At 39.8% G+C, this 24,894-nt stretch overlaps 2 protein-coding genes across 2 annotated transcripts in view; both read right to left on the reverse strand.

Moving 5' to 3' along the window:
* The window catches only part of LOC136447899 (protein Abitram-like), a 33,389-nt gene extending 8,562 nt beyond the window's left edge, over positions 1-24,827 (reverse strand). The window contains exon 1 of the mRNA XM_066447022.1: positions 24,715-24,827. Within this exon, the coding sequence (XP_066303119.1) occupies positions 24,715-24,805 (91 nt within the window). The 5' untranslated portion in view covers positions 24,806-24,827. The remainder of the gene's footprint in view (positions 1-24,714) is intronic.
* Positions 1,432-24,718, reverse strand: LOC136447898 (DDB1- and CUL4-associated factor 7). The gene is made up of 7 exons (XM_066447021.1): positions 24,001-24,718; positions 19,426-19,524; positions 13,335-13,481; positions 11,790-11,927; positions 6,776-6,899; positions 6,245-6,374; positions 1,432-5,606 (listed from the first exon to the last, which is right to left on the reverse strand). Exons 1-7 carry the CDS (start codon positions 24,151-24,153, stop codon positions 5,360-5,362), a joined length of 1,038 nt encoding a protein of 345 aa, XP_066303118.1. The 5' UTR covers positions 24,154-24,718; the 3' UTR covers positions 1,432-5,359.
* Positions 24,828-24,894: the final 67 nt, after the last annotated feature.

Here is a 24,894-nt window from a genome sequence, read left to right on the forward strand (position 1 = left end):
AACCTGATGAAATTATTCACAGAGTATTTTACACTGTTCTTCAGTAGTATTCTCCCGTGGCGATGATATCACACGACAAGAGAAAACACTGAAGTTTACCAATTTCATATATTGCTAGTCTGGTTAACATTAGAAAGGCACTGGACTTTGGAAAATAAGTACAGGAATGCCTGCTACTGAATGCACTATATAGTTTTGTCAGCCGAATGAGTATGATCCATCCTATGTCAATTGTCATTACATTTTCATTTCTGTGGTAACTTTTACAGATATCAACTTGAAGATATTTGGCTTTAATAAGGCCATGTTGATTTGATTATATGGATGACATCCTCAGGGAACCCAAAAGCTGATGCAAGCGTGCGAATAAAAAAAATCAAAGCTTGGCAAAAAAAAAAGTTGTCGCCTTTGCCAACGTGGTCAGGAAGGTTGAACAAATCACTTAATACACAGTGTATACAACATGTAGTATAATGATAGATTAGTCATTTCTGTTGTTTCATATCAATTCTTTTTGACTATGGAATTGACCTTCGCACTCAACAATTATATTAGTGTCCATTCTCCAAAATTTTGTTGTTGCAATTTACAGCATACATTTACTCATTTTGTATGATTTACTGTATGGTTGAAAACTATTTTTTGAAACTGACGTTTGATGCGCTTGGATGTCATCCATGTAATCCAATCAACATGGCCTAAGGTTGATTACGTTTTACGAACGTTTTCATTTACACCAGTTGGGTCTGTTTAGCTAGTACCCTGGTTAATCGTTTGATAAATGCATAGTATTACCTTTCTTTAATCTCCAAGCAGATCTATTGGTGGAAAGGCAGTATCTGAATGGCCAACCATTATCCGGAAAAGGCCTATTGGATACTGGTTGGCCCTTTGGATAGTGCCTTGACACTGATAGATCTGCTTGGAGATGAACCTAAAAAGGTACATTGTACAATGGTACCTTGGTACATGTATTTAGGGTGTTCAGACTACACCCCGACCAATCAAACCACGTGAATCGCATTGAAACTCAGATTCGTATCAGCCATTTTCGTTTAGAGAAAAGTACATGTAGTAGAAACTATATTTTTCTAAACGTTAAATCGCGGTCGCTTTCATCACTTCCAAAGTGCCAAAATTGATAATCTGAAAACATCTTTGAAAAGCTGACACCTTCCAGTATCTCACTGGCGAGTTTGTTTTGTCAGATGTAGTCTCTAACGCAACTTAGAAAGCGATTTGTCGGAAAATGGCTGATACGAATCTGAGTTTCAATGCGATTCACATGGTTTGATTGGTCGAGGTGGACTACTGCAGCAGCAAGACACAGTCGACTACTACTACATTGTATAATAGAACTTTCTTCTACAGGTCTTAGTACTTAACCCACCATCTTTCTAACATATTTGAAATAAAGAACAATACAAGAAGTTGTAAGAGTGTACAAACAGTTTATTGTATCAACACACTTCACAAATAACCACTATGGTATCAACAACACACTTTTTTTCAAACGGCACATCCTCAAAACGACTGATCCCATGTAGAGAAGTGATTTATACAAATATCGTCATCGTCATGTTTGTTTGCAGCCACAAGAACTAGCCTGGAATCTATCGTAGTCTAGCTCCAATCTTCTCCTCTGAACGCTTTCCCCTGTATTATAGTCTGGCACTTACTCGGACTACATGTAATTCGTGCTCCTAGCGGCTAGTCCGACAGTTACCGGCCCCCTAGCGAGAGATTGTGTAAACACAGGCTAGTCTGGCACCCGTCCCTATCTAAAAGTTTGTCCCTTAAGTTCCGAATCATTTCAAGTATCAAATATTTCTCAGAAGCAGTATAATGGGGATCAAACTCTCAAATGCCTGTTTGATCAGTTACCATGCTATTATAGAGGACCATCTGACTTGGAGTTAGCAAAAAATTTCACTGACATTTCTGGCCAATATTCAAACATAAAAAAATCATCTATCAACATGGACCAGACTATTCTGCGATCAGAGGGGTGGACTGGAGGTAGACTAGGATGGACTCAAGGCTACTCAAGAACATGGACAACATGAGAAGTGCACATCGAATGGGATTGTGGACTAACTAACTAGAGATTCAACACTTCAGAATACAGAAGTGACTGTAAAAGTGGTGATATTTCCACACTTTTTACAGCTACATGTATGCCGCTAGACAAACTCCAGCAGAAATTACTCAGCAGTCGAAGAGAAAAATTCTTTGAGTCTGCATACAATGTAGTTTCTTGTGATTTCCTATACAGGTAAATTGATAACTTGGCCATTGGTGTTTTGTAGGCAGGCAACAAAATCTATGCGTCCAAACGGACATTCAAACATAATTAGATCCTACACAAACATATTAATATATCAATAATAACAGTCCCAAACCAATTTTTTTTCTCTTTTCAAGCAGACAATGTATGTTTTTGCAATTGTCTTGACCACTGAATTTTCTCTTTTTCAAAACAGTCCTAATTGTTTAACCACAGGTTGGACAGCAGTAACTAGAATGAAATGAAAAGGCTCTCTGGACATTAATCTTAAAGAACAACCCTGAAACAATCTTTTTCTTTAGTCTTACACATCAGGTTCGTTTCTATAATAGAAAGTAAAGGGGAGTTCTTATGAAAATGTTGTGAACGTGAAAGTCAATAAATTTGGCTGCCAAAACTTCCCTTTTCTCGTAATAATTGTAATATTTTCTTCTGACGTCTACATGTATGATCTAAACTGCCAGAAAATCCCACACGAGTAGAGTTCTTGGTCCCGTATGAATTCATCTCGTACATGTAAGTCCTCCTTTGATTACTCAAAAAGAAATTGTGCGTTTACTTTTTGATAAGCAAAAGGAAAATTCCTGTTCATGTGAGGAATCAGTGACCAAAAATATGCCAAATTGTAAATATGTGCATATTTTCAGTCAAGGTATTTTCAGAATACTTGTTGGAAAACCTTTGTACCAAATATTCCAGGACTTTCTGTAGCACAATGACAACAGTATTGGACAAAACTTCCATATTGGATCTGTCTTTTTCTGGTTCCAAACGACAAGAAAATGTAACAAAGGCCTTCTATACAGAATATCTTAACAAAATTCTCAACAATAAACCCTCCACACAAATGTACAGTGATGTAAAGGATCAACAACACTCCTATCTACTGTGTCTTACATTAACCTGTATCCACAGGCAGTTTCCATGGTAACCTGCAGTTTCCATAGTAACCTACAGACGGTTTCCATGGTGACCTGCAGTCAGTTTCCATGGTAACTGGTTTCCTAAGTAACCTTCATGACGTTTCCATGGTGACTTGCAGGCAGTTTCCATAGTGGCCTGCAGGCAGCTTCCATGGCAACCTGCAGGTGGTTTCCATGGTAACCTGCAGGCTGTTTCCTGCAGAAGACATCCCATAATGCATCACACTTCCTCTTTTCTAATACAGCCCTGAGTACCTTGGGGTGAAATCCGAAGGGAATTAGAACCATGGAAACAACAAAGTCTAGTGCTACGTACTTTGGTGACTTAGTAGTTTCAGATTTTGCAATTGTCCACTGTGGAAACTGCCTGAGGTAGCTTTTATCTTTAATTTTCAGATTTTGGAGAAGGAAGAATATTTTGTAGAGCTGTCAGACCTACATTGGGCTTATTTGTTATCTGAGAAATGTGAAAAACATGACAGCAAACTTTAGGTTTGTTTGTTTTTTGTTGGGAAAGGGGGCTGTCTACAACTTACAAGACATGTCAAACTTTTACCTACCAAGTTTCAGAATTCTGATTTAAGCCAGTCCAGGACACATGTACTTTTATACATGCAAATTTCATGTGCCGAGCACAGATGGCTACAAAAACAACATATCAACTCACATTCTTATGAACGAATTTGACATTCATTGTTCCACTGAAAGATTAGATTTCACATTATTACAAATTGTAATAGGTGCACTTTGGTGACTTCTGTTGACTTTTGTGTTAACTTTACAGGCTAGTGATGAGAAGTTTGGAATTTTGAACAGGATAAACTAACTAAACATCAAAATCACCTCGTATGGTGAGGACGTGCTATATTCCACAAAGGTAAATCGCAACTGAATCAGAGTATTCACAAAATCCACCCTAAGATTTAGTAAGAACATCTGAGAATTTAAAGCTAAGTTCTATCCTCAATGCAACCAAGTGTTGTTTAATCTATCTTTATGTGATTTTCTCTATGTTTTTTTCACTTCAAAGGTTCACTAATTTTACAAGCTATGCAAATCATTCATAAGTTAAGGAAACTCTTTAATAGAAGCAAAATGTGTATTCTTTCAACATGCGACTCTCAGAAACAAAGGATTTAAGAAACGTTATTGTATTATTGATTGGATTAAGACTGAAACCAACAGTACCAAAATTCTCCACACAGACTTTGCATACAAGGGTACACCATGGAAGGCTTGGGAAAATGGGGGCCTCAAAACTCCCTCTCAACAGCACTGAACGGCCATTCCATTTGAAAATCTCCAAAAGGGTAGTCAAGATCACTTCCTTCCTTGTTTTGGTATCTCCCTTGAACAGACATTTTTTTTCATTCATGAAAATGATCCTGACCACCCCTTCAATAGAGATGAGTTTGTCTTTCTTTGATACTCGTTCAATACCAAACACAATTGATACCGTAAAGAAGGCACTGCCCCAGAGGCCTCGCCAAAATTTAACCATAGGAAGTTTTGGTAGTTTCATGGCAGTCAGTACTTTCAGAGAGAGATGGGGCCCGTCCCTACCTTCCCTGGTGCACCCTCTGTGTCCATCCTCCCACAGGACCAAGCTTTCAGGTACCCGTACACCAAATTCTAGTTCTGTCACCATGATGGTTTCTGTTGCACAACCTCTGAACTCAAAAGGCATACATTGTGTACTGTAAACAAATACTCACTTGTAGTTCCTCTTTCTTTCCTACCTACATTATAAAAAAAATTCCAGATAGACTAGAGGCTAGCTAGTAATAAGTGCAAAACCTTTCAAGGAAAAAAATTCCTAGTTTCTCTCAAACTTGTCCATATCTGACCTTCTTTTTCCTTTGTTCGGAAACTTTTTTTTCTTCTTTCCATTCTTTCAAACACCCGCACTGTCTCAAATCTCTTCCTTCTTATATTCCTGGTAATCATAAACCTTTCCTCTCCCCTTTTCTCACAAAAGTTTTCCAGCTTTATGTTAAGCTACCATAACAGAATTGTCTACATTATGCAGATTGAGGTCTGAGGTTGCACAGCAGAAAACAACATGGCTGCCAGACCCAGGATTTGGTGCGCGTGGAAGCTTGACGCCCGGGGAGGCGGCAAAAAACGATACCCGACAAATTCCCGTAGCCTACACCCTAAGGATCTCAAGGCAATTGTTATAACAGATGGCGATCCAATCCGGTTGGGTAGAAGCCCATTGGATTTGGTTGATCTCTCCGTCGGACGTATACGCGAGGATGGGGTCCTCGATGACGCGAGGCATCTGCTGGATGTCCCAGATCAGCGCCTGGTGGTCGTCCGCCGACGTGCAGATGTGGCACGAGGAGTGCGGCGCCCACGCCATGCCGTTCACGCAGGCACGATGGTTGTTTAGCCTGCGAAACACACAGTCAAAAATACATCTAAGAGTTGGAGGAAGCCATGAAAACTAAGGTTTTTGTTGTACATGTATATGGGGATGACAATACGGAAAACACAGTCAAAAGTAAATTTAAGAGTTAAAAGGAGCCATGAACACTGAGGTTTAGGTTGGATAGGAGGAGTTAACACAGGCACGATGGTTGTTTAGCCTATGGAAAACACAGTCAGGAGTACATTTAAGAGTTGGAAAAAGCCATGAAAACTAAGGTTTAGGTTGTATAAAGGATGGTTGGTGGCCTACACAGTCAACATTTAACACCAGAATTGAAAAAGCCACTAACTAACCTAACACTAAGGTTTTGGTTGCATAGGACACTTATCTAAATATTTACATGATACTTTTCATCACCGGGTATCTACCAGTTTCACTTTTTTTCAAGTGCTAAATTGTTAAAATCTTTTGAGACAGGATTTACCTAGAGTTCCATCTTTTTTGAGAACTGTGCACTTTAATGGGGCAGGGCCAGCAAACCCCCCCATGTAAAAAATACAGTACATTCTGCTACTAAAATACAAAAGTTTCCTTGCTACCTTATGCGACACTAGGCACTACAAGGGTCTGAACAAATGAACAGAGATGTCGGGTACTCACCTTGCCACAGGTGTGCAGGGCACTCGTACATCCAGGATGATGACCTCCAGACTGTCCATGGCCATGGTGGCCAGGTAGTTAGGGTCCTGTTTGTTCCAGCAGAGCCGCAGGAGGGGGTGGTGGGCTGGGTCTGTAACATGGGGGGAGCAACCAATAGATGAGCTTCAAATTAATCTAATCAACCTTTTAATATACTTGACTACCTGTCAATCAGTACCAACAAGCTACACATGTATAGAATTTGTTGAGAATGTATACACTCTGTGCAGCTGAACTATTTCTTTGGCTTGAACTTTTGCTTTTATCTGAGAAACATTTCAAGAAATAGCAGTTGTATGAATGAATGTCTGTGTCTCTGTGTCAGTCAGTCACTAGCAAATAAAGTAGCAAATATTTCTGACTTCACAATGAAAATGAAAAGATATGTAACCATAGTTTCATAATTATATGTCAGTAATTCAATAGCATACAATATATGAACCCTTTTTATACACATGCAACTAGATATTTGAAATTTGACATTGTAATGACCTTCATAGATGATGGTGGAATGTTCCAGGTGTCTTAGGTCAAACATTCGGACGGAGCCGTCAGCCCCGACGGAGGCGAACATGTCCCTCCCACCACCTGCACGGCTGAACGCGATATCGTACACCTGCGGGGAAAAGGGCATGTGATACATACAAAACTTTAGGAAGGGGGAGGGGGCATATATACAAAACCATATGAAAGGGGAGGGGGGCATACATACAAAACCATAGGAAAGGGGAGGGGGGCATACATACAAAGCTATAGGAAAGAGGAGGGGGGCATACATACAAAACTATAGGGAAGGGGGAGGGGGCATATATACAAAACCATAGGAAAAGGGAGGGGGGCATACATACAAAACTATAGGAAAGGGGAGGGGCATACATACAAAACTATAGGAAAGGGGAGGGGGGCATACATACAAAACCATAGGAAAGGGGAGGGGGGCATAAATACAAAACTATAGGAAAGAGGAGGGGGGCATACATACAAAACTGTAGGAAAGGGGAGGGGGCATACGTACAAAACTATAGGAAAGGGGGAATACATACAAAACTGTAGTGTAGGAAAGGGGGAGGACATAACGCTTGGAACCATTAATTCGACACCTTTACGCCAACGCACCATTGTATGATAAATCAACAAGCGGACTTAAGAGTATTTCGGTAATCATTGACTGTATCGTGTACGTTGTTTTTGCCGCAATTGCTACATGTGTGTCACTCTTTCAAATCATTGACATATCTCGGAAAAATTACGTCTTCAACATCGGACCCGATATGACGGCGCCTTGCGTAATCTGTTCCAAACGAACCATTAATCCGACAGTATACAACAATGTCGCTGTTTACCGATAATTTTAATAGTCAGAACAACGGTTATTTCCCAATTTCTCTGTCAACCAACGGCCACTTACACTAGTTACTATAGGCGCCACATGTCACAGTCGGTACGCCGCCGATGCACTCACGATACTGCGGTCAAAATAAATAGTCCTGAAAAACATCGTCCTGCGGCAGGTCCGTTCTTATGTTCCATTGCACTGTCGTGGCTATTATAAACCTTGAGATCTAATACTTGAGCCTGCTACAGCTATCGAAATGCGAGTAACTAACGTTTGCTTGCACTTCTGCCCTGTAAACAAAAATATATGCCAGGCGGAAACAGAAACTATCCTAACACAGGTCATCGGCCTGTACCAAGCGAACATCACTGCGGTAGAGGGGAGTAAGACTCTCTTGTGTCGCTATCGTCTTAGCCGCTGTGGGAATATATGTTCCGGAAATATAAAAATGACAAGAGTCTTTAATAAAGAATGCAAAAGCTTTACTTTTACATTAATTGCTGCCAAAATTCATTTATTTAATAGTATAACATTGTCATTGGCATGCTAAACCCGTAGTGAGACGGTTGGTATGGTCTTCAAGACCTGTTTGCACTAGCTTACACGCGGCTCCGGACTTTTACATTTGAAAATAGGGGAAAATAGAAAGAGTAGTTAAGTTGTTGACGTCGGTTACAATTTCCAATTGCTGATGATGTATAAACACTTGTTGGACATGCCTATTTAATAATCCAAGACAGGAAAGGGGAAAAATGAATAAATAGATAAATATAAATGACTGCGTCGTCTGCTATTCCTCACGTGATCACCCGTATGATTCTGGGAATATTCAAAATGGCGGTTTCCGACGGCGCGCGTTCGCAAAGCCTCTGGATAATTCGCGCTTTGTTTGGATCAAGGACAAAACTAAACTTATTTGCTGTTATTGACGGACATATTGTTTATTCCTCTTTTGATCAATACAAATATTGATATGTAATGTGATGATATGAAGAAGAAAATGTCGACATTGTGACGGTGTGTGACCGCTGCTCCCTCTCCCATGACATACATAACGTTAAAACCAACGGTTAGTAAATTGACGACCTCGTCATTGCAAAGTTTGATCTTCATGAACTTACGACTGTACCTTTTTGACGTCAGTACTTAACTCGTATTGGAATGCAATTAACAGTTTTTGCATCAACCTGCTGAATCTTAATTGGCAAGCCAATACTTAAAAGTGTCGAATTAAAAGGGTGTCGAATTAATGGTTCCTAGCGTTACCTACAAAACCATAGGAAAGGAGAGGGGGGCATATATACAAACCATAGGAAAGGGGAGGTGGGCATATATACAAAACTACTGTAAGTCTACTTAGATCCGCGGGGCCTAAAATCCGCGGTTTCGGGCAAATGGAGAATCCGCGGTGGTTCTAAATTCGCGCTGGGCGATGAGTAGAAAAAAATAACTGAATACTGCCATCAGAAAATGTTTGGTTAATTTTTAAAAATCAAAAATGTTACGAAGGTCGCCACAAAACTGGTTCAAAATCGTCAGAAAATGCGGTCCACGCCGAAACTGTACGTGACGGGGAATTCCCGCCTTGTGATCACGTGAAATCTTGCAGTCAACCAATCAGAGCAAAGTTTTTCTGACTCAAACCAATCAGCGCTTAGAACAGGCGGTAAACAAGAGTAAACAAAGATGGCGGCCCAGCCCGGCCCCTTGCTGCTAGCGCGCTGTATTTTGAAGTAAAATCACGGCGTAAACACGACTCATCTACCCTACCTAAGCAGAATTTCCACGGGAAGAAAATTAAAGGGATAGATTCTCCACCGAATACGACCACAAATAGCGGGGAATGGCGGCAAATCACAGCGTAGGGACTCAAATGCTCGGCCGAAAATCTTTTTTTTTCTTTACGTATTTTTGCTGGCTTTCTTGAAAAACAGGTTTTTAATGAGATCAACATATGTCAAAGGCACCGATATCGATGGTTTGCAAGCATAACAATAGCAAGAAACAAAAGAGCGTGATTGTACACCGGTAAACGGCGTCCCCACGCCCGTAACAACAATGCAAAGCCAAAATTGTGGCGTGTATCTCCATAGTTATTTTCTGATTTCTCGGTAAATTACTCTATGTGTGTAGCGGTCGGGAGTAGCGGCGCCGCTCGGCCAAACTCCTGCGAATCATATGTAATAGCACTTGTTAACTCGTATGTACTGTGTAAAAGCTTGTCATGTTTTACACAATCGCGTGCATTGTTTATGTGTCGCTTTTCCCTGAAGTCGAGCTCACTCGTTTATGTGGGGAGGGGGGCAAAAGTACGATAAACATATCCGCGGGGAAATTGATTCGCGGCGCAGAGGTCGCCGCGGATCCCGCGGATCTAATTATACCGCGGATCTAAGTAGACTTACAGTATAGGAAAGGGGAGGGGGGCATATGTTTTTTGTACATACATGTACGTACAAATTAAACTATAGGAAAGGTGGGGGGGGGGGCTGCTACATATTCTTTTCATTGTTATCCAACTAAATATTGTAAAAGAATATGCACAAACACCATGTGCTGAAAACAGTAACATGCAGACATTTTTCATAAATTTCTATCAATTCTAATAAATTTGCAAGGTGGTTTTATGAACGTTCTCAGTTTTCAGTGTGATCCCACGGTGCGATCAAAAGCTGTCTTACTACAGTACTGTTTCAAAGTCAAACTTAAAACACCATGAATGACTCCTTTCCCCTCATACCACAAAACCAAATCCCTCCAAACATCAAACAATTTACAACAACTGTAACAGGGCTATTGGCCCCTGACAATAACTACATGTACTACAGGACTGTGTAAAAAAAACAGGGCATTGCCAAAAGCTAAATAAAACATGTTAGATCCATACTACATGACTCAGAAATGTGGCCACATTATCTACACCTGAAGATCACAAGAGCCACTCTCCTTCTAATCTCCTCCAACTACAAAGGGGCCGGGATGGCTAATGGTTGTACAAATCCACTCCGGAGAGCCCCCAAAGTGCCGTACCTCCTTGTCGTGTGCGATGGGCCGTGTCCTGAAACTGTGTCCAGAAACCGTGTCCAGAAAACGTGCCCAGAAACCATATTGACCCTCCCCAAAAAATGTCTTCTTCTGATAGTAGGGGCACACTCACTCTCACTCACTATCCGGTTTAACGTCTAAACGGGTAGTGCACAAAAATTTGAAGTTGATGTAAGCCATCTACAATTTAGTTTATCAGAAAGAGCTCTCAAAAAGGAACAAAATGTTTTTGTTTGAAGAAAATGTCGTATGGCCAAGAAATTGACAATTCAAGTTAGGGCCTTCGATTTCTACCGATTTGTTAAACAAGTCATTTTTATTGTTTTTCCAAGTGTTATAATGAAAGTATGGTAAATTGTGAAATATTCAAGGCTCTTGATATTGACATAGAACACTCGAAGGACCTTGGCAATGACCAACCCAGCTGGAGATTCACATTGCCCAGGTAGCTAAAATCAGGAGAAGCTAGACTGATACACAGCGCATAAGAGAAGCAGATCCAGGGAAAAGAACTTTGCAACAGACCTGAGTCAGCTTACAGATGTGTCCTATGTGGCAGAGACTATCATTCTCGTATAGGACTGTCTAGACATATCCAAAGCTGTAGGGCTGATGTCAATTAGGATTTTACCATGGTCAATATTGACTGAAAGGAGGCCATATACATCAAGGTGGTTTTATGTTTGCAGTTTTCACGGTGAGCACTCACAGCGCATTTATCGCAACAGGAACATGTGCTGTCTCACTACTAATAGGCCATGTTGATTTGATCATATGGATGACATCCTCTGGAAACCAAAACTGATACGAGCATGCGAATAAAAAAAAGTTTGGCAATAAAAAAAAAGTTGCTTCCATTATAAAATCTACAATGTACGTGGTCAGGAAGGTTGAACAAAACTAAACACACAGAGTTTGGTATACAAAATATAGATTTTGTCTTTCAAAACTGCTTTGACTATTTTTTCCTTCAATTTACAACAAATATTTTCTCATTTTGCAGCTGCTTCTTAAGATTTACTGTATGGCCGCAAACCTTTTTATTTTCTTAAAAATTAATGCGCATGCTGTTGTCATCTATACAATCAAATCAACAATGTCCTGACTGTTGTTTGGAACCCATACCTCCTTGTCGTGTGCGATGAGCTGTGTCTTGACGTGCCCAGAAACCAGGTTGACCCTCCCGAGCACCTGGCCGGTCTCCAGACCCCAGATGGTACAGGTGGTGTCGATGGAACTCGTGCCTAAAAGATTCGGGTCGACCTGGCAAAAATACAGGGAAAATACATGCTCTATAATATTGCAGTATTTCCATATTTGTACATATGTGTTTTAAAAAACAATGTTACTGGTGCCTAAAAGGTTGGGGTCAACCAGGCAAAAATACAGGGAAAATACATGCTATATACATTACGGTACTTTAATATTTGTACATGTGCTTGTGTGCCAAAAAGGTTGGGGATAACCTGGCAAAAATACAGGGACAAGTCGGACAACACATGGTCTATAATATTGCAGTATTTCAAATATTTGTACATGTGTGAGTGTGTTTTAAAAACAATTGCTGCCTTGAAGGTTCAGGTCAACCTGGCAAAATACAGGGACAATACATGCTATTACAGTAAGATTAAAACTTGTGTGCTCTAAAAACAATTGGTGCCTTACACAAGTTACAGGTTGGTGTCAACATGGTAGAAATATAGGGACAACACATGCTCTATAATATTGCAGTATTTCAATATTTGTACATGTGTGATTTAAAAACAGCTGGCGCCTAAAAGGTTGGGGTCAATTCGGCAAAAATATGGGGACAATACATAATATATGACAGCATCTAATTTATAGTTGTACACGTGTGTTTTAGAATTGTGTTCGTGTTTGGCATTGGTTGTGCAATGTTTGTGTTGATTGTGTGTAATATATGTGTGTTTGGCTGGGTGTGGGTTGGTTGCTGTACTAGTATATAGACCTTCTCAGGGATCCCATTGCATGCTGGGAGGCGTGATGCACTATGGGTAATGCAGGTGGCAAACAACAATCCATGAAAAGGTTTAACACTACATGTACATGTATGCAGGGGTTCATCTAAATCAGGAAAGAGGGGCGCTGCACCCTCTTGTTTCAGCCCAGCACCCCCTTGTTGAATTCAGATTTTAGCTAAATCCCCAGCATACAGCCTTCACTCAGTGATTGATTCTTCCATGAATACATAGAATTCGCTCCCTCGCCTGTGTATGCTCCCTCTTGTTAAATTTTTCTAGAAAAACCCCTGTGTATGTGTGTATGAAAAACTTGTTTGAATTATTTTGGGAGGGACATTTACTTTACACTGATAGTTATTTACGTTTGTGAAGGTTAGACATCCAGGTAAACAATATATAAGGAGAAATTCAAACTCTACAACTGGATAAAAATTCGGAGATTTATTTCCGGATGTTTCGAGTGACATCCATCACTCTTCTTCAGCGTCACTAAAGTGAACTAGCAGAACGAACCAGATAGTTATTTTATACTGTTCTTGAACTTTCTTGCAGAATTCTGCTTCCTCTTCGCTTATTCTCCTATGGTAAATTTTTCCCATTCTTACAATAAACCCTCTCTTCAATATTGTTTTCTGGTCCATCCCTTACAAAAGCACAGACAGTTCCTCTACACACAGATGTCACATACCTCGTTCCAGTCGAAGGATGTGAGTGGTGCGCAGAAGTCCGAGTTCTTGTTGTTGTTCAGGAGACATTCCAACCTGGTGTCGTTCTCGTTAACCCGCCACACCCGCAGGTAGTCGCCTGACGTGGCCAACAAGTCTGGGAACACACCCTTGGGGAACAGAGGGGTTAAAAAAGTCAGAGAGAACCCACTGAACAGATAGTCAACGGAAGTGGCCAACAAATCAAGGAACACAGACTTGGAGCAGACACAAACAAATAAGAATGGACAGTCTGAATATCTCTAAAGTCTAAGCAGATGTTGACATCCCTGTAGCTCAACTGGTAGCAGCTTCACAGTTGAGCTCCATATTCCAATTAATTGGGAGAACCCAGTTTAAATCCCGAGTTAGGGCATCTCAGTTGGGGCTTGCGGAAGGGATGCAAAATGGGGGTCCCATGTTCAAGGAGGTGCCTTGAGCATGTTAAAGGGGAAAGGCTAGCAACCCCTTACTGTAAAAATATACCATGCTACTGAAACAGCAAGAAAACCTGCTGACTAGGCATTACAAGGTAAACAACAACTAAAGTTAAACAGTTGTTTGGAGGCAAAATCATTACATTAACCAGTGTACTAACTTGAAGAGTCAGGCACAAACTTATGAGCACTATTGTTTGTATGTCCTTGATAATCTACTTGTAAGAGTTTCATATTTTCCCAGAGAAAAAATACCACCAAAAGACATAGTTGTAGTAAGTTGTACAAAAGCAATGAGGTGTTCCAAAATGCCAAAGAATAAAATCAATGAAAGGCATAATTTGCATATACTTCCCAAGACAACTATCATTGGGCATTTAAGTATACATTGTATTTGCATACATTATAATCTATATATCTAACGATAGCCTATACAATATTGGACACATGTAATTTGTAATGGTTGCCTGAGAACTCAATTTCTTTTCTACTACAATTCTTGTACATGTTTCCAATGGCATACAACCGCTGCTATTTTGAGAGATGCCCTATATACACAGAATAGACAGTAGCATTACTTGTACATCTATTCTCATGTATTTTGATGCTCAATTAGGGCTCTAATTGACATTTCCCTGATTGGAAAATTGAGTTACCAAAAATCGTCCCAGAAATCAATAAAAGGTCGGAGAAGTGCTTTCAATACGTTTGTGCTTTGGTATTCAATTTACCGTGACCCTTGGCGGAGAAGCCACTCTATAAATAGAGACTGCTCAATGTCAAAATGGAAGCCTTTCATATTCTATATACTGATATTGTGACCATTTTATATATACATACATGTACTGTTAGATACATATACATGTAGCATTAGGCTTTGACCAAATGCATAGTTTATACATTGTAGCAGTCAATGTACAAGTACATGTAGATCAGTACAGTATGTGCTATAGATGCTAACATAATTCCACCAGGGTACATACACAATGTAATTCTGCCACCCTGAAAAGATATGTCTAAATAGATCTCCAACCCAACGCCTCCCAGTATAATGCACATCTGTATATCTAAACTGTGCATACCTAGGGACTGCTGCACTAGAGATCTCTCAAACACACTGTTTTTCAAAGTGGTAGATTTATGTAACCCAGCATATCTACATGTAAATACAAGCTTTTGTCTTCTGAACATCTAAATTTTCTATATCCATGCTATAACTCTAAATATATCAATGGGTATCTTCATTTTGATAGAATTAAAACGGGACATCAAAATTTGTTGGTTTCAACTTCTGACCTCTTTCTCATCGAGCATAGCTTTTATATAATTTACAATGGGTCCACTAATAGCATTCCACCGTTTGCTAGTACTGGGGCCCAGAAATACCTTAACGAACTGGCAACAAAGCTACACTAGTCTAACATGTAAACAGTAAAGCAATTACTGACCGGGTTTGCGACTTAAGTGGTAGACATATTGTACAGAGATTAAACTATGTTTCAGCACAAAAAGCAAATTGAAAAAATTCAAATTTAGTTGTCTACTCATAGGGCAACCTGTGTTCCTAAACTGGTTGCCGCAGCCAAAAAATTTGGTTGCCCTAGATGGATAGGCAAACAAATTTAAATGCCCAGCTGTCATTTTTCTTCTCGGACACATCTCATTTACTTCATCATGTGGACATCTGCCTTGGTTATGGAAAGTTAGGTGCCCTTTCAACTGGGTAATGCGCCAAATGGCAGAGATAGCAAAACCATTACACAAGTTGAACTCAATGTTCTGACGTTGAAAAGGCATTTATTCTAGCATCGAAACCAGTCTTGTTAGCTTTCTAGCCTCTACCAGGCTCCAGACGTGGGTGGAAAGAGTAGAAATTTGAAAAAATAGACAGATAACATGTCAGAGGAGTTGGCAAGGTGATAGATACAGTTTGGCTATTTAGCCTGGGTGCCATCCTATTTCTACCGGGGCTCCTACACACGCTACCCTAAAAAAATCGGGTCAAGCGATCCCAGACTTTATTTTTAGGGTAGCAAGTGTAGGAGCCCCGGTAGAAATAGGATGGCACCCAGGCTAGAGGCTATTAGCTTCCAACAGTCATGAGGTAGCGACCGTTAGCTAACAAGACTGGATTCCAACCCCCATTATCAAACTATTTTCACCCAGAATTCACGGCACAGTGCTGATGTGCTCTCATTGTACTGTGAAGGATTGGGAAAATGCCATTTGGTCAAAAGTCATTCAAGAATGTGCACCAGAGAACTGGCTATGTGAAACTGTGTAGCATGGTCATGCTGGGTACTTTAGACATGATTTTGTGTCCAAGTATGTATGCTACTGGTACCACTCAACATCCATCATGATTTTGGATGCTATTGTACTAGGCATAGTACTCAACATGAAAATCATACTCTAGTGGTAACTCTACTCTCTACTCAGAAATGCTACCCAACTTTCTACCAAATTATATTGTCTCCAAGTCTTGAGAACGCCTCAGATAGAAGAAGACAACATTTCGGTTTGACTTGGAGCAACCAAAGATACAAGGCAACCATCACCAAATAAATCAAAATTATGCACAAAAATGTAAAATTCCTATCTTTAATCCCCGTGGCTTTAGGATCAGACCTTTTATGTTTTAGAATGGAGAGACTTTGAGCACTTACTCATGCGATAAATGAGAAATATATTGTAGGGGATTTTGTTACATTAACTATTCAAGGAATAAAACATTCTAACTAAGAGATATCTTCCATTAGATGGTATGCTACCATACCCTTCCCTATACCATCATACTAACTATGGCTTCAACATATAAACTATAATATGATAAATGGAGATATTAATGTAGCTATTACCTCAAGGATTTGTACTACAGTACATCCTGACCTAATAGTGTGAACATTATTCTGAGTGCATGAAGCAATCTCTATAGAATTGTAATGGACTGCTATTCCAAGCCCTCGCAAGGCCCCCAGTCCACTAGATGTCCCTCGCTGAGTAACCGTACAATGACCAAAATTGGATTTGTGTAATCCTTTATTTCATAATTGGAATATAATGCAAGATGTAGAAACATGATTTAAAAGAAACAAAACACAAAAAGTGGAAAGGGTGACCCTGTGTGAAATAAATCAAATCTACTTTTCCTAGAAACCCTTTGGAAAAGATAACCTACAAAACGTCTTGACATAGCGTGAAGAGAAATACCATAGCCAGGAGGATTTGTGTTCTACATAACATACACTACTGGTGCGTTAAAATGCCCGTAACACGCCCGAGTAGAGATTCCGCGAGTCAAAACATCATCCTTTGATGGATGGTTCTGGGTAGTTCCCAGATATTCATGATATTATCTCTAAGTGTTTTCCATTTCCGGCTTTGTCGTAACATTTGGGTTAGTGTATCATTTTCCACATTCAATGAAATTGTGGTACTGCATGGACAGATACATGTATAGCCAGTCTTTTTGTTGCATCATCAACTTGCATGTCTGACTTTTATACAAATGGACAAATCATAATAGTAAAACAGAGTATTGTAAGCAAAATATGAGGGGAATTTTTGCCATCACCAGTACAGGTCTTAGTTAGCCGGGGTGCAATCCTCTATAGTAACCACTGGCTCAATGTTTTCGCTACTCTCCAAGCAGAGGAGGGGTTCCGGCTGGTTTTTGATGTGTTTTTAGGCGTTTTTGTTGGGCTTTCTACTTTGTCATCTTTTATTTGTACATCCAAGTAGAGGAGGGGTTTCGGCTTGTTTTTGACGTGTTTTTAGGCATTTTTGTCGGGCTTTCTACTTTGTCATCTTTTTTTTGTATGCCTCTAACCTTGCAAGCGAAAATATTTAGCCAACGTTTACTACAGAGGATGGCACCAACGCTAGGTCTTAGTCTTTCTAATACCAAATTGTACTGGTAACACAATACTTGCAGTGATTTCATAATAAATACATGTTAGTCACAATCAATACAAAGGCTTGGGTTAGACTTGGATGAAAAATAAAATCTAGCAACTGTTACACATAAGGTACAACTATACAATTGTATGTCTTTCGTGTAGTTTTCTTTAAGAAATACAATACAGAACAATCGACTAAGCCCCAATTTCTCAGTCCCTCCGCTTCACAACAAAGCCTGTATTTGCTAAGCAGGAAGTAGCCAGTAAGGGGGCAGAGGTCAAGACTTATGTAGGATTACCATAATCTTCCGTTTCCACTTGACTGGTGTCCGTTCATACATGTTTTGAGTGGTTTTATCATAGTGAAGGAACTACAGACTTACAGGGCACAATCCCATTTTTACCTGACCTAGACTATCAAAAGTTGTTATTTGTAATTCTGACTTTGATAAACTTTCTACAAATGCTGCACATTGTAACATATTCGCAGTAGTCTTTTTGTAAATCCGCTTTTTCATGAGACCTAGACTATCAAAAGTCTGTGCTATTTGCAATTCTGACTTTGAGAAACTTTTTAATTATACTGTACATTGTAAAACATTTGCAGCATTCTTTTCGTACATGTTTTTCTTGAGATAAGAATAAGAACTTACCATGCTAGGATTATATTGGCTCTGTCTTACTACTGTTTTGTTTCTACTGCAAACATAAAACAAGTTGCTAATGCTTCCCTTCCTACCTCCTTTCCTAAAAGACTTAATGCATTTTCCCCTACAATATAGAATTCATTTCTGCAAATTACGGATAGATATTTCAAGCACTGGCCTTGCTCACTGCGGCTGAGTTTGGCCCTGGGCTAAGACCGAAGATCGAGTTTGGAAAGATTTCTATTACCTGCACGTAGCACACTTACCTAATAAGCCGTAACGTTCCAAGAGGATAACGCCAGAAAAACGGGCTGCGCTAGCAAACCTTAATCCCGTTACCGGTTGTCTTAAGCACCAAATCCTTAAATGGCTCTTCAAGAACTAAGCTTTTATCAGATTCTTAGGTGGGCATTTTTACAGGCATTTCTGTCTATGCATGGTTGAATACAGTAGAAATCCTGTTAGTGTTACTGTTATGTACCTAAAGCAACGTAAGGACTTGCAAATGACAATAGTTTATCAGCCTCAAGCAAGTTGAACCACATAATGTGCAGGAATGTTTTCTAGGAAAAAATACAAGGGAGTGGAGCGAAAAATCGGTGGGGTGGGGGGTGCTGTTGGAAGGTGGTACTCCCCTTCCACGGTGTGGAGTGTTCGAGAATTCTAAGTGAAAATAGGACATTCTAAGGCTTCAGATAGGTCACACTTTTATGCTTGTCAGAGGATCTGCTCTCAGGGGTTAGAGGGCGCATGGTCAGGGCATGGGGGCGCAGCGCCCCTGTTTCCCCTTTTAGATTAAGCCCTGATGTGTATTACATTTACAAGTCATCAACAATTGCAAGAGAGGCAATTTAGAAGATACATACATTGTTTATTGGAAAAACAATCGCGAGTTTGTTTATTGGAAAAACAATCGCGAGTTTGTTTATTGGAAAAACAATTGCGAGCTACCATTAAAAAAAGTACTCAAACAGACCCATATATTGAATCATTTTTAAAAAATGAATTGAAAGATGGTATTACATAAAAATGCATATGTTTAAACACTGTCCAGAACATCATATGTACAGAGTTGTAATGTTGTATACAAACCTTTGCGTCTGGTATCCACATGATCTTGGTGGTGGGATAAGGGTGGTCGAAGGTTGACCGAACCACAAAATCTGACGTGTCTTCGTCTAATGACACAACCTATTTTGGGTAAGAAGAAACATTGAAATAGGTAAATCTGTACTAGTGGTAAACGTCTATCACACATGTAACTGAATCTCAAACGACCTGGAAAAGAGATACAAAAAATTTAATAAACAAGAATGACTTTTTTTTAATTATGTTGTTTTTTGCCAGTAATTCTCCCATTCAAACATTTTTCAGGGACAGGTTCAAATATACCAGTACCGAATCAACGTAAAATAACACTCTTGAAAGTACATTCTATTTTGAATTTTTAAAATGTGGAATAATTCCTTCCACAAAAATGAAAATCTAGCCCTGGAAAGATACGAACCATTGTATACGTATGGATGTTGGAATCCATAAGCATGAGATACCAAAAGTCCAAATAACCCTTCTGTCTACTGTTTCTGTCATATTTGTCAATACCACAGAATCTTTGTCCAATTTGTTTAGGTACAGGTAGTCATTCAGACCCGTACCTGAATTGCATACTCTCTTGCGTACCTAAACGTAACATCAGGTACTGAACAGGTAACTTTACAGGTACAGAGGTTTACCAAACCGCTGTAGTACGTGTAAAGCGAGCGACCTAAGACTATGCCTGTACCTGATGTTACGTGTACATTTAAGTATGCCGCCCTAGTATTACATGTTGTACATGGCCTTTTCTGCATTCACAAATCATTTCTGACTCGATCCCAGTGCTACCTATCATGTCACAATTCGTGAGTAATGGATTTAGATTACTGCAGGCTTGAATATTTCATGAAAAAGAAATCAGTTAAGTTCTCTTGAATAAATATCCACTTCAGTTTCCGTGCGATCTCATCTGTTCTCCATCAAACGCAAATCACATTTAACAGTCCGTGCGAGTTTCCATAATGGCGTATCGTTTGAGTAAGTCCCCGTCGTTTACGCTACCGTGTTGGTAAAACTGTTTTGTCACACGGACCGCGTAATTGTTGGGAAGCAATTTTTCACGTAGTTTGGCCTACGGTACAATCGCCCTTCAAATATCCTTGAAAATGTCACAATCACATTAATGGCGATGGAGTCATCATTGTCGACTCAACACATGTAATTTGTTGTCTCCGCTTTATTTTATTTCGGAGCAAATTGCTTTGAGAGGAATCAATTTGGGAACAACCAGGAGTTATGAAGGCTGTGATATTTAGAATGCATGCTGTTATTACAGTGATTATATGATCACTTAAGCAATCAACTATGATGCGGCAGCTTAAAACGGCATCTGAGCATCGTTTTTGGAACATCTACATGATGGTGTTTGATTCATATACATTTTTCTTTTCGTTCAATAACAGTGGATATTTTCCAGTTTTATTCCTGTTTCTTTTTTTGTGTACTACTATATCACTTTCTCATCAACAACCCAAGCTAATTTTTTTATATCAAATTCAAAAATGTTTATGTGGCTTTGCTTGTATGGAAAGAGGTCTTACAATACAATGACTGTCACAGAGTTGCAGCTATTTTAGCGTTCTTGTTATTTTGTTTTTTCAGCCTCTTATTTATTGATTTAAAACATAACTGTGATGTATAAAGCATAACACGACTCTAGCTTGTCACGGTACATTCTTCAGTACTTGTAGACCTCAATGAACAAGGTCAACCTACACAATTGAAAACGCTGTCTCTGGTTTGCAAGAGGCATGTCCTTTATAAATAACATAAGCCTGTTTTCTGAGCTGTTTCTTGGAAATACAGGATGTTTGTCCCTTAGCATACAGTATTTCATTCACAAGAAAGCTCACGAGATAAAACAAGATCCTCTCTGCATTAAGCTTCTCTGAGTAGAAATCTTGTGGACGTTTTGACTAGCTAAGTCTTGTGGATGTTTGACTAGTTTTTAAGGGGATTTGAGGTTTACCAGTCTCTTTTACATGGATTTTGCTAAATGGAAGCATTTTAGTAGTTTCAGAAATACAGTAGCTACTACTATTAGATTACATGAGCATTTGTGATGCCTTGTAATAATTTTTGCACATTTCTACATGGATCATTGTAGATGTACATGTATCCGATAAGATGCAATATTAGCAGTGATTTTCTACAAGGCAACGTTGTGAACTTTGCCATCGAAAGTCCCTTGCCGGCTACAAAAATAGCGTTGCTGCTATCGCTATGCAGCCACACTCTCTCAAAGGTCATCCACGATTTTCTGACAGTTTTTCTTCGCTTGATGGCAGATTCAATTCCTTTGAAACCAACACAAAGAAACAATATTCTCGTGTTTTTGGAGGGTATAGTTTGAAACATAAACCTCCGTATCAAGCATTTTCGATGCATTTTTGTATAGCCAGATTTTTTTTAGTTACAGACACAGGGCTTGTCACACATGTAGATAATTTTTGAATTCACAATATCAGGCCTGTATTCCTTTATCATATTCGTTTAGCTTGCCAAATTGCATGGTTTTTTTATATATCTTTTAAGAATCTCAAAATTGCACATTCCCTGGCAATGCTTTCTCTTGTTGTCTTTGAACACAATGGGCTATAGAGAAGCTTTTAGCACTCGCTAATGTGGTAAATGACGAAGATGATGATAGCAATTTGCTTTACATAAACCACATGGTGTTTTCGGCTTGACTAGCACCATTTCCCATACATGTATGCCTCTGAATGGACAAAGAATAATGTGATAAACCCTTGAGATAATGTAAACGATTTGCACTCCGGACCAACCCACTTTGGTTTCCAAATCACTGGACTGAAAAGGTTTGTACATATATGTATAATCTCTGCTCTGTAACACTGCTCCAAACAGAAGTGGTTGAGACAGAAGAAGCATTACAAAAAGGATTTGAGTTCAAGCATGCATCACTGGAGCATGAAATAGCTGTAATATGCCTGATTGACATTCGCCAGACTTAACTGCCATTTTGTATGACTATGAGAGAAGCTTGTTTTATTGAGTCTAGTATATTCTAGTGTTATTGCATTACAGAAGCTACATAGTACATGTATGCTTCGAAGTAACCAGGGCTTGAAATATGGGAGGCATGTGTACTTTTGTGCACCCAAAATTGAAGCTGTGCACCTAATTTTTGACTATGGGTGCACTGGTACCTTGATACAGATACTTGTGTATGGATACTGTACTTATGTCATAGCTGGGCCGCAACAACCTTTGAAACGGGTGTTCCGGCCCCGGTGATAATTTTCCGTATCACACTAGGTTCTAAGATGTATCACACGGGCTTCCATAGAATATTTAGAATGCATTTCGAGCGTGCCGGTTGCGTCGCTGTCGAAAATTCAAATGCCGGATTCGGAGGCTGGAATCAATGTTGTTACAGTTTTTTGTTCGAGGACACAAAACTCCCTCAAGTTCAGGCTCATTTCGCATTGAAATGTGTGTTTTTTCGGGTTGGTATGACATAAATAAAATACAACACTGTGTATTCCGCATCACCCTCGGTCCCAGCCCTCCCGTGGGTCAGATCCCGTGTTGTATTCTATATATTCGTAAAGGTAAATTGTACAGTATATCATACAGCATGTGATATCATCTTTGTTGTATTGCAGTAACTTGAGCAAGGTTTGGAACTAGGTTTTGCTAACATTCAACTTTATTTCAAGTTGAGCACCCAATTTTTTTCTGTGCACCTGAATTTCTATAGGGTAGGTGCATTTGTGTGCCTATTCCAAAATATTAATTTTGAGCTGGTCTTCTTCTTCTTATATTAATATAAATATTAATTTTGAGCTGGTAATATATAAATAGTTGTTATGTGGTTATGGTTCTGAGTCATCTAAATATTTAAGTACTGTGAGTCCACTCATAAGTGTGCAGCTGCATGGCTCAATTAAATTCTCTGTGACTTGATCCAACTGTTTTCAGATCACCAGCTTTTCAGTAGCCAATATAATGGTTATCCAATTATCATAATCCTTGATGGACTACTTTACGGATACATCTGCAAAATGAGTACTAATTTACATATTTTTAAAGAGATTGCAATTGGTAAATTACACAATTCAGGTTAAAACATACATCATTTACATGTTTATCAATCAAAAATGATACGGTAGATTTGGAAAAAGTTGGTGTGGTTTTGCAATATTCACAGACTTTGTGAAATCATCATACTGCAATTCAGGAGTGCAGTCTGTGACCCCAAATGCGAACTTTGAAATTTAACAAATCTATGGTAATTGATTGTGGCAGACGAAATTATACCTGTAAATGTAACAATATAACGTTAAGTGTACAGTAACATCTACTAAAATAATTCCACCAGGGTACACAATTCCGCCACTCTGAAAAGATACTCCAAACAGATCTCTAAGTCTAACCCAACGTCCCCTAGCATAATGCACTCCTGTATATCTAAACTGTGCATACCTGGGGGATGCTGCACTAGAGATCTCTCAAACACACTGTTTTTCAAAGTGGCGGATTTATGTAACCTGGCGGATTAATGTTAATGTAGGTTAGTTAATTTATTATAAATTTTGGTATACTCACCTGGACTTTGTTGTTATATTCTTCTACAAAGCTTCCCAGCGCTAATCGGAATCGTTTGTCTGGCCGTACCGACCAGTTCATACTGTACACCGTCCATGGCGCCTCGTACTTGTAGATCTCTTTCCTTTTCCCCGTGCTGCCCGACGAAGTCATGGCGATTTTTCCAGAGTCCTCTCTCTCCGTTTTGGCGGTAAAATTTTGCACGATTGTTTCCTGAGTTGCAGTCTTCCAACGAATGGACGACTGACTTCGGTTCAGAAGTTTTTTTTAAAGTCCGCAGGCTTGAGGGTAACCTGAAATGTTGTTACCCCGTTTTGAGTGGCAGTGGCTTGCGAGTCCCTACACCCCGCGGGGGGAATTATGGGACATATAACAAAGCTCCTCTGCTTTTTGCAGCTACAGCTGTGATTTGGGCCGGGGTTTTCCAACGAAACGGCCGGCCAATGCGTAAAAACAGCCGTCACAGTCCGCCACCTTGCTTACTTTTGCCGTAGCGAATCGAACTGAAATCCTGGCCCGCGCGTAAAACTCAAATTGTACTCCAACAGACCCCGCACAAACAAAACGGTTGGGCAAACAGCAAGCCCGCGTTGCTTGGATCGTAAAAACCTTCTACAAACTCGGCGAACAGCGCAGGATGGGAGCCCTAACCGCAGTACAAGGGATCGCTGTAGTGTTTTTTCCTTGTGAAGAGGTGAAATTATGGAGTCGCACCTGTTCTGTAGCCCGGTGTGTAGTACCTGTCCACCACGGTGCGGTAAGCCTTCCCCTCCAAGTCAGCCATCTTGGATATGGGCGCGTCCATTCAACGTCCCAGGGGGTTTCGGATTAGGGCTGTGTGTTTGTGCGTCCGTGCGTGCGTGCGTTTTAAAAATATCAATATCAATAGTCTGT

Source organism: Branchiostoma lanceolatum, chromosome 13, assembly GCF_035083965.1.
Source record: "Branchiostoma lanceolatum isolate klBraLanc5 chromosome 13, klBraLanc5.hap2, whole genome shotgun sequence".
Taxonomy (NCBI): domain Eukaryota; kingdom Metazoa; phylum Chordata; class Leptocardii; order Amphioxiformes; family Branchiostomatidae; genus Branchiostoma; species Branchiostoma lanceolatum.